Here is a 10,963-nt window from a genome sequence, read left to right as displayed (position 1 = left end):
GTGTGGCCGGCGCTCATGGCTGGTAATGAACGCCGGCCCGGCCGTTTCCCGGCTTGCCGAAGGTGCACGGGGGTTGGCATGTCCGGGCCTTCTGTCCGAACCTGGCATGATAATAACACCACGCCTGGTCAGGTGGAGGCCCCGGTCGTCGTGCTGGAGGTGGTCAGCGCGGCGTAGCGGCCACCAATTGCGTCGGCAGTTCGGTCGTCGACCGTGCCGGGTGCTCGGGCGCCATGGGCGTTGCTTCGGACGGCGGTGGGCTCCAGGTCGCTGCTCCAATGCGTTGGCCTGCCGCGGAGATCTTGTCGGCTTCCCTGGCGAGGGCGCGGGGATCCGTGATCGTCGTGCTTGCCAGGGCGAGGCGTACCTGGCTGGGCAGCTGACGGAGGAAAAGCTCCCGGAACAGGAATGCCGGAGAGTGCTCACCGAGCAGCGAAAGCATGTAGTCCATTCGCTTGGACGGGCGCGTGTCGCCGAGCTCGGGCAGGTCGAGCAGGCGCCGTGCGCGTTCCGCCGATGAGAGGGCGAAAGCGTCGAGGAGGAGCTTTTTAATCGCATCGTATTTGTCAGTGGCTGGCAGGCTCTCGAGGAGGCTCAGGGTGCGGGCCGCGGTGGTGGAGCCGAGCGCTTCTACCACATGGTGGAAGCGGGTGTCGTCGGCCGTGATGCCTCGCAGGGCGAACAGGGAGTCCGCCTGGGCGAACCAAACCGCCGCGTGAGCCTCTCAGAAGGTAGGCAGTTTGAGGGTAACTGCCGTGTCCATGTCGGGTCACCAATGTAGGAGCTATGCTCCAACGTAAATTGGAAGAATGGACGCGACAAAAAGCTGGAATTCATCCGAGTTTCTTTATTGTGTCAAATCAACTCGGGTACTCTGAAAAGCCCGTTTATCGGGCAGCAATATATATACACATTATCCCGGAGCGTTTGCCCGGGAAAGGCGAGAGGCGCGTGCCCGGGCGTCCTGGACGAGGCCTGGCAAGTCGAGAGCGGGCATGCCCGGGCGTCCCGGACGAGCCCGGCATGGTGATCGCTCCGTGTCCTTGGTAGGTGCAAGGCGATTGTGTATACCCAGCGGTAGCCGCTACAAGCTGTTCAAATGCAGCAAGGGAAGTGACCGCTATAAATGGAAGACAAACGAACACACCGTCCGACACCACAGTTCGATTTATATATATATATATATATATATATATATATATATATATATATATATATATATACTCATAGATAGATGTGTTCAGGGCAATTAATACCACTGATGAATGGGTGGTTCAAACAGGTTTTAACCCCCTCCGACTGTGTTCAATTTATGGCAATCTTATGCTCGCACGGAACTGAGGGGAAACACGAGAGCCATATCTCTTGTACAACCAACGATTTTTTTCCCCCGTAACAAATAACAACAGGGAAGATTGACTCTGGCGGCAGGGATTTTGACGATGGGATAGGGGAAGGTAAAAATGAGGAAACACATAACAAGTAATCAAGTAACTATTTCCAAAAGAACGAGGAATGGCACCACACACCGGACTCGAGCACAAACAGGGAAAGAGATGAAGACTGGGTGGCTTATCTCTGCTGTGGTAATGGAGGAGTATGCGGCAGTCGCAAACAGGAGAGAGGACAGAGAGGCCGGACGACAATGCAGGCAAGGGGGGTGACGAAACAGGCACAGGGCAAAGGCAGGCACATGGTAAAAGGCAGGTTCCTCCTCGAGGTCATACCCCAAAAGCCCTCCTCAGAGTGCGATCCTTCAAACACCAAAACCTCCTCAGACCCTTCAGAACTCTCCGAATCAGCACAATCCTTTTAAGGCTCTCAAGCGACACCCCTTGGAACATTGCCAATTCCAATTTTGACTGCTCTTTTTCTGAACTTTTTTTTTGGAAGAACTGCCCTTTTCCCCCTCCCCTCAGCATCCTCTCCCAGACGCCTCTCAACTCCTCTCCATTGCCTTCTTGACAACTCTCTGCCCCTCAACATGTTGGGCTCCACCCTTTTCAAGAGAAGATCTCGCCCCCTACCCACCCTCCCTCTCCCCCTTGCCTGGCAGAGCCCCATTGCTATCTGCCTTGCTCTCCTCTGCTCTTCTCTAGCCACCTGATGCACCCGGTGGACATTTCCAGGGAGGCCTATAGACACATTTCATCAACGTAATCCCTTGCTATCTACCATAATGCACCACCCGTAACATGGTACACATTAAATGTATGGTACACATTCAAACAAAACAATCCTTTCAAACTTTATTACATCAAGATTGGTAACTACACGTACACAGACCATACTACTCTATACATTTCTGTTTTAAGGCAATCCCTCACCCCTGTCCCCCACAAACGTAACAATATATACACAACGAGCCAATAACTTGACGAGGCAGCAAGCCATATATCGAGTCCCATCACAGCACTTGCTGCATGACCTGTTAGCAACAAGTGTCATCTGTCATACTAACACAGTCTTTGCTTTGCTGAGCACCAGTTAGGTGGTTTGCAGTCTGGAATAATATATTAAACTGCAGGAGCACACTGACCTAGATATGACATGACAATGAAATCATGCACATAAATTATGCCAACTCATCACCTCCAAACTAGGATGGCATTTGTGTGCCACTCAGGTCTTTGCAAACTGAGATGTATGCTTTTATGGTCACAAATTAATGAAAGCAGAGTTGCTGATTGAGATTTTGCCTTATGAGCGTGTCGGGATGATATACTGCGAATCGTTTACTAGTGTCCATACTAAGTTCGTTAATAAATACAAATTGAACCCCCAGACCTGAAATATAGCCATATACACATCTGCTCCTTTGTAGACAAGATTGTAAATTACCGTAATCACTCATGTATAATACATAGGGCACTTTTCAGGTAATGCTATGGCGGTGTATATATATTTAAAAGTTTAGATAAACGGTTTTAAAAGGAAACAAATGCATTATAGACGTGCAATTTTAATTCATCTACAAAAATAATAAGTGTTATTCAGAACAAAAAATATAAGTTAAATGTTTCATAAGATATCCCACAATGCACTGCATTTTAAATATGGTGGCACCCAGTAACAAAGGTTGGTTGAAGGTTGGTCTTGTGTCGGTGTGAGAAATCTGGAGAGTTGGAGCTTTCACTTTAATTTTCGTGGATAACACACACCTCAAATTTTGATCAGATATTTCCGGGGAAGAAGTGCGGATTATACACGAGTGGTTAGAGTGTATAGTTATACAGTACGTTACATTTTCCAGGGAATTTGTTGGATCTATGAAATTATTTAAGGTTGTTATAGATATATATATATATTTAAGCAAACTGTTCAACAATAATACTTATTGATCAATAATACATCAAGAACAGTAAACAGTACACGTAGAAAACAGTTCGCTCGCATGGAAAAGCAGAAGCCTTCTTCGGCATTTCTCTACATGCATCTTCTTTGTAGTGTTCATATTACATACACAAAATGTACATCCCAACTATACACTTCCTCCCAACTAGAAATTTTCTTGAAGCTCCCTTTGAGCAAATTTTATCGATTTTTAATCATACCGTTAAATTTGTTCCACTTTATTCATTGATAAACGTTGCATGTTTTCAATTTTACCTACAAAATTACAAGATGCAAAGACATCGGTGAAGCACTATGAAGACATCGGCACTATGAAGGCACAAATTCTGCACACATAATGCTTCTCAGTCTTACAATACTTGAGCTTCACGTCTCTTCTTGAAGTTGGTGAGTGAGTGTGTGTGTGTGTGTGCGAATCAATTAACATTCAAAAGAAAGATGCTCCACACTCAGATAAAAAATAAAAATAAAAACACAAACTGTCTGTGGGAATAAAGCGTTTTGTCATCCAGTAGTAGTTTCGGCTGACTCTAGCCATCATGGCGTGGGAGTGAGCGGGGGTGCCATACACGCAGAATATGGTCATCGCTGGCAGACACAAGGACGCCATGCCGTGTTGGGTGCAACGCGACAGAGTTAACCACGTCGTGGTGAAGCAGCGTTGCTACGCAAGCACCATAGTGACGATCCCACACGTACGCTGAAGCATCTTCAGAACCACTACAGTAACAAAAAACAACAACGTTTAAAGCAACATTGAGGCATTCAATAATCACCATCACATATGACATTTGAAATAAACTCTCACCTGGAGAGCAGGCTATGTGAAGCATCCATGAACATGAAAAAGCAACGATCCTCCGGTGTGAATGCCTTGTGGCCAAGGAAACGCCGAAATTCAGTTTTCTCGCTAATTCTCACATGGTTCCCACGTTCCAAAGACCAAAGATCGACTTCGTGAAGTGTTATGATATTGGAAATTGGTGGTGGGTGAGTAGGGTCCGGGATCTGCGTGTCAGGTGCCCACGCACGACAGTTCACAAACAAATACCTGAAAAAAGCGTTTGAAGGACATGCAGATACAATCATTAGAGAATGTTAGTGTTTTATGGTGACAACATGGAAAGAAAGTAAATTAGCCCCAGATTTGCAATTAGCAAAATTTTGTTTCTTTACAGGTCAAACTCATATCACATAATGGATTAGTGAATGTGAAGAAATGATCTGGAAGTCACACATTTCTTTTTCCATACAGGCAAAAGTTGGACTTGTGGTCCAAAATTGACTTTTTCAGATGCTTGTAGTGACCTCCCCACACCGAAGGTGGATGGAAGTTACAGACAGACAGACAGTTTGCAAAAAAGCCCGCTTGGAGTTTGCAAAAAAGCACCTAAAGGACTCTCAGATTGTGAGAAACAAGATTCTGTGGGCTTTCTTGTGTCTTTCACTGAGGAGAGGCTTCCGTCTGGCCACTCTGCCATAAAGCCCAGATCGGCAGAGTGATACAGTGATGGTTGTCCACCTGGAAGTTTACCCCATCTCCACACAGGATCTCTGGAGCTCAGCCAGAGTGACCATCGGGTTCTTGGTCACCTCTTTTACCAAGGCCCTTCTCCCCCGATTGCTCAGTTTTGCCGGGCGGCCAGCGCTAGGAAGAGTCCTGGTTGTTCCAAACTCCTTCCATTTAAGAATTATGGAGGCCACTGTGCTCTTTGGAACCTTCAATGCTGCAGAATTTTTTTTCTAGGCTTCCCCAGATCTGTGCATCGACACAATCCTGTCTCTGAGCTCTGCAGGCAGTTCCTTCGACCTCATGGCTTGGTTTTTGCTCTGATATACATTGTCAGCTGTGAGACCTTACATAGACAGGTGTGTGCCTTTCCAAATTATGTCCAATCAATTGAATTTACCACAGGTGGACTCCAATCAAGGTGTAGAAACATCTCAAAGATGATCAAGAGAAATGGGAGGCACCTGAGCTAAATTTCAAGTGTCATAGCAAAGGGTATGAATACTTATGTCAATGTGATATTTCAGTTTTTTCATTTTAATAAATTTGCAAAAATTTCTAAAATCCTGTTTTCTCTTTGTCATTATGGGGGTATTGAGTGTAGATTGATGAGTGAAAAAATGAATATAAACGATTTCAGCATAAGGCTGCAACATAACAAAATGTCAAAAAAGTGAAGGGGTCTGAATACTTTCTGAATGCACTGTAGATAAACCATAATGGCTGATCGCTGCTAAAGGCGCCATATTCGCATATAAGGTCATGTTGTTTAGAGGCTTCTTACAGATTTCCAGTAGCATTGTAGCAAGGTTGTCCATATACATTTTGTTCCTAGATATATGTAGATATGATTTTTGGCAGCCAACCTGTTACAGCACGCCGTGTCTGTTAAACCCATTTGGCCCCCTGGGTAAAAGGTGTGTTTCTTTCTAAATCATGTCTAATCAATTGAATTTGCTAAAGGTGGACTCCAATCAAGTTGTAGTGACATCTCAAGGATGATCAAAGGGAATTGGATGCACCTGAGCTCAATTTTGGAGTGTCATTTTTTTGTTCGTTTATGTTGAAGGCTCCAGTCACGGACTATATAGTGCTCATCGAAGCCAGGCCTTAAATAAAAGAACTGCATTGATAGAAAAGTGAAGAAAGAGAGAATAGTCAGTTTGTGAGGAGGTAAAAAAAATCTGCATTTAGAAAAGGGGAAGATCATGTGTGACCAAGTGTTTGGAAAGATATTGAGAAGGTAAAGAGTTCCAAAGTTTGGCACTGGAGGGAAAGAAACAAACATCATAAACGCCCAGTCGCCCACCCTTGAGTTTCCAATGGCCACACAATAATCATGTGATGTAGTGGCTTGTGCAGTATTCCTTGGTCTCACAAATGGCGGAGGTACACAAGCAGCAAGTTCCTGGGAGCAGAAACCGAAGTAATATCTGTAGAAAAGAGAAAGAGAGCCAACTTTGCGGCGTAATTCGAGCGGGTTGAGTTTTGAGATCAGATTGGGAGAGTTGATAAGTCGGATTACTTTGGATTAAATTCTGTCCTGCAAGTATGTGGAGCTTGAACCTCTCGCTCGATAGTTGAAGCAACTGTTGAGAGGAGGAGAAGAAGAATCTTTGACATCTGAACAAGACTCCTACTTTCTTCGCGGCAGACTTAGCTATTTGCGTAATGTGTGAATTCCAGGATAAATTTTATGTTAGGGTAATACCTAGTAGGTTAATTGCATCACATGGTGTAATTGTGGAACTTTAAAACGAGATTGGAGAGTTGAGAGGGTTCTAGAGAGAGAGAGAAAAAGATGGGAAGAAATTGAGTTTTAGAAGCATTAAACTGAACCTGATTCCATTTACCCCACTAGGAAATCTTCTCCAAATCTGAATTTAAAGAGTTGGCTGGGTTGTAACAAGATGTAGATCGAGTGAGGGAAGATGGGGCAGATGGGAAAAACATGGAGGAATGTAATGTTGAGTTATCAGCACACAAGTGCATTTGGTTATTTGTAGAAGAAAGAAGGTCATTGATAAAAAGAAGGAAGATTGTTGGAGACAGGACGGAACCCTGAGGGACACCGCTGTTGTTAGGCATGAAGGGAGTTGTTGAACCATCAACAATTACGGATATAGAGCAGTCGGAGAGAAAGCTCAATAAGAGAGCAGAGGAAGGAAGAAAGCCAAAAGAGGGAAGCTTGGATATCAAACCGTGATGCGAAACTCTGTCAAAGGCTTTTGAGATATCAAGGCCTACAACAAAGGATTCCCCAAAGTCTCGCAGAGAAGAGGCCCAGACATTCATAATGTAAGAAAGGATATCATGTGTGATCAAAGTGGTTAAATCATATGGCATGGAGGATTACGGCAAAAAAACAAAAAAAAAACACCTTGTTGCTGGGGATTCTGCCATAAATTTCTCGAAATTCTACCGATTCCTGGTTCACTATCAGTGGTCATGTAATGCGTAACATCACATCTAGAAACACCAGTGTTACAACAAAATACTTGAAGCATACATAACAAATCACAATTATGCATAATATTTTAAAATTCAGTGTTTCCTAAGAAAAATATATTTTTACACAAATTTTCTTTGAAAAACTAAGTAAAATAGAAACTGTGCTCAATGGACTGCAAAGTGCCTCCACCACCAGGTACTCGGCAGAACCGGTGTCCGAAAGTGACAAAATATTGCGGCGTTTCCAAGATAATGTTCCGCTAGTGAGGGTGCCAGAGAGAAGAGAGAGCTGTCACCTTCTAGGCTCTTTTACACATTTTACCATTTTCAAAATGCAGTTAAAACATTCAAAAACTTCAGCTTATTTGCTGTAATAAACAGCTCATTCCTAAAGCATACGACAGTTGGTCGATTTAACAGCTTGGCCAAAGTCGATTTTGCACCAAGATTTCTGTTCAAAGGTACGATTGTCGAACTTCAGTATTTTTGCAAAATTTTATGCTATTTGCACTTATATGGTTTTCCCTTCTCCATGTGCAACCGGAGGCTTCTAAAAGAAGCATTCAACTTATATTGTTTCATGTTACGCTAAACGTCTTTGTTACTTACTCTTCGAGTTACCTTCACCGCTAAAGGTGGACAGAGATTATGTTTTCATCCCTGTCTTTTGTGTCTGTTTGTTTGTTTGTGAACAGGATATCTCAAAAATTTATGGAAGTATTTGGACGAAATTGGACATGTTAGGTGTGTGACAAGGACGAAATGATTATATTTTGGTAAATATACAGATCTGGATACAATAATTTTAAAATTTTAAATGTGCTTCACCATTGAGAGATATATCGCTTTTCACCCGATCTCTCAATGGTGAAGAATACTTAAAAAAATCAAATAATTCTCGTATCCGAATCTATATTCAGATCTTCACCAAAATCGAATTGATTCAGTCTTGTCACATACCCAATATGTCCATCAAGTTTCGTCCAAATCCGTCCATAACATTTTGAGATATCCTGATCATTTTTGGCCCCATCACTAAACAGTGAAGAATCACTTAAAAATTCTAGTAGCCGGATCCCGATTCGAATCTTCACCAAAATGGAATCATTTCTTCTTTGTCGCATATGCAACATCTCCACCAAGTTTCGTCCGAATCCGTTCACAACTTTTTGAGATATCTTGTTCACAGACGAACAGACAGAGGTGAAAACATAACCTCCATCCACCTTCAGTGGCAGAGGTAATAATATGTCAAATCGTCGTGGACGGATTTGGATGAAAGTTAGTGGAGGAGTTGGATAGGTGACAAGAACAAGCTCATTAGATTTTGGTTCAGGTCTGGATACAGATCCGGCCCATCAGTGAGTTGTTCAGCTTGGGAGGTATGCGCTCTACCAAGTGCCGTTCTACTTCTGTGAATTAAACTATTTATCATAAATGAGTTGCATGATCATCAGGTGTTACAAAGAGCTCACCGGTGGTCTGGAGATAGGCAGAAGCCAACAATCTGACCGTTGAATTCCAGTAGACAATCTAGGCTAGTTGGGCCATCTACGTTGCCTTGGAAATCAGGCCAATCTTCTACAGCTTCAAGATCAGCCTCTTCTACATCTTCATGTCCATCTGTTTCACGTTCTAAAAGACCTTCATCAACCCGAGGTAATTTTATGAGGGTGCGAAACACCTCAGCAGGCAGAAACTTGATCCCTGAGAGAAGGAGTTAAAATGATAATTACATTAATTACTCCAATAATATGTACATTTGAGGCTTCAAGGAAGAATGTGTTGAGCAGAAACACGTGCACAATTCACCAAGGAAATACATTTCTGTATCATCGATCTTTTTTGGATACAGTGCCAAAGCAGAAGAGCAGAGTAACAAAACTAATCATGACGTAACTGAGCAAAAGGAACAGTTGAAGGGGAGTGGAGAGGGGACACACCAGCAGCAGGGCCAAAGGACAAAATTGAGGGAGACTTGTACGAATGAGGAACGTGGGGAAAAATGAGGGGTATGGAAGGATGCACAGGGTGGATAAGATGGGTACATGAGCAAAATTCTCAGGAAAGAAAACAAGGAAATGTAGAATGAGTTTGGCTTGGGGAGGAGGCGGGAGTAACGAGTGTAGAAAGATTATGATTTTGCATTGGGGATGATCTGACATGTTGGTAAACAGCTGCCTTGACGACCTGGAGGGAAGAATGAGATTGAAGAGAATGTGGAAGTTGGTTCCACAGGTGGAGAAAAAGAAGAACGAATGGGGGGAGGTGAGCAGTGATTCTGGATTTTGGGAGTTTCACCAAAAAGAGGTTGATGGTGGACCATGTGTACCCTACAGAAACCTGAAGGGGGCAGAGTGTGGAGGAAGACAAAGCATGGAATGAGCAGAGGGTGCAAGACCAGAAAGGGTGGCTGCTTATATCATTCAGGAAACGGGACGCTCATCTTCTGTCCAGGATGCCTTGCTGTGCCACAATCTCTGCCCAGTACAGGCCTTGTTCTGCTGTCCTACCTGTTCCCTCACACATTTCAGCCTTGAACCATTCCTTGTCTGTTTCGTGTGAGGTGAGTGTATGAGTGGGCCCATAAAGGCATAGTTTATTGCAATACATGGGTTTATTTATTTATAATTATCATCCATGATCGTCGTCTTTGTCATCTGGATCCATACGTTTTTATGTCTCCTTTTCTTGAATAAATCTCTAGTTTGCAAAAATGTACATGCTTGCTCCGCAATCCACCTCCAATACGTGGCTCGTTTCAGCGACATTCGTTTTTCCTTGGTGGTGCAAATTTGGTTAACATCCTGATAACTGGTTTGAGGTTAGCCCACGCTCAGAATATGATCACTCACCTATGGTCAGGTGTGCGCTTGCCTCTAAATTGGCATTAAGGTAGCCATCCGTGAAGAGACCGATTCAGCATTTTGCAGCTCCTCACCCGACTCGTTATTAATAGTTGCGACCAGCGCTGTAAATGCAACAAGATGTTGCCATGGCAGTAAAGTGTACTTGCACAATTTCGTTTTGGCAAATGATTGGTATGTTATGCCAACACATATTGTCATGTTTACAGCATCGCGTTTACAATCTGCAACTTTACAATTACAATTGGCATCATAGTTACAATATTCAATATGCGTTTGCAGCTCAACACTGTCACGTTTACAATCACTCGGATCTCCCAGGATGAAGCCGAGTGTCTAGACCTTTTACTTTAGCACCGCAGATAGCTTGGCAGCCTCTGTATTCTACTGCCTCCTTTTTGGTCTCGCTCCATCTGATCTCTCTTGGCTCTGTCCCTCCCATGTTTCTGCAGTGTGCACTTGGTCTGCTAGTAACCTTCTCTTGTTAAGCTCCCAAAATCCAGGCTCACTCCTCAACTCCACTCATTTGTTCCTCTTTTTGGTAAACAGCTGCCTTGATCTTTTCATACACACATATGAAACACATATGATCTTTTCTGTCACCTGTGGGACCAACTTTCTCAGTCTGTCCAGTCCCATTCTTACCTCAAAGGCTTCAAGACAGCTGTTCACCACGACCACAGGTCATGCGCATTCATACCCACGATCTCTTCTTCCCCAAACGACCCCTTCCCCAAACGACCCCATTGGAATAATAAAGTAAGTAATTTATTATTCCCAA

The 10,963-nt window shown here is 43.8% G+C and overlaps 1 protein-coding gene across 2 annotated transcripts in view; it reads right to left on the bottom strand.

Moving 5' to 3' along the window:
• Positions 1–2,236: 2,236 nt before the first annotated feature.
• Positions 2,237–10,963, bottom strand: part of LOC137439016 (F-box/WD repeat-containing protein 5) — a 63,650-nt gene continuing 54,923 nt past the window's right edge. For both annotated transcript variants that reach the window (XM_068134588.2, XM_068134589.2), the window contains exons 8-10: positions 8,791–9,022; positions 4,163–4,405; positions 2,237–4,074 (exon numbers count right to left, since the gene is read on the bottom strand). In XM_068134588.2, the coding sequence (XP_067990689.2) occupies positions 3,885–4,074; positions 4,163–4,405; positions 8,791–9,022 (665 nt within the window). In that variant the 3' untranslated portion in view covers positions 2,237–3,884. The remainder of the gene's footprint in view (positions 4,075–4,162; positions 4,406–8,790; positions 9,023–10,963) is intronic.

Source organism: Myxine glutinosa, chromosome 13 (genome assembly GCF_964187855.1).
Source record: "Myxine glutinosa chromosome 13, kmMyxGlut1.1, whole genome shotgun sequence".
Lineage (NCBI taxonomy): Eukaryota > Metazoa > Chordata > Myxini > Myxiniformes > Myxinidae > Myxine > Myxine glutinosa.
Note: the sequence above shows the minus strand (reverse complement) of the source record. Positions and strands in the feature narration are given on the sequence as shown.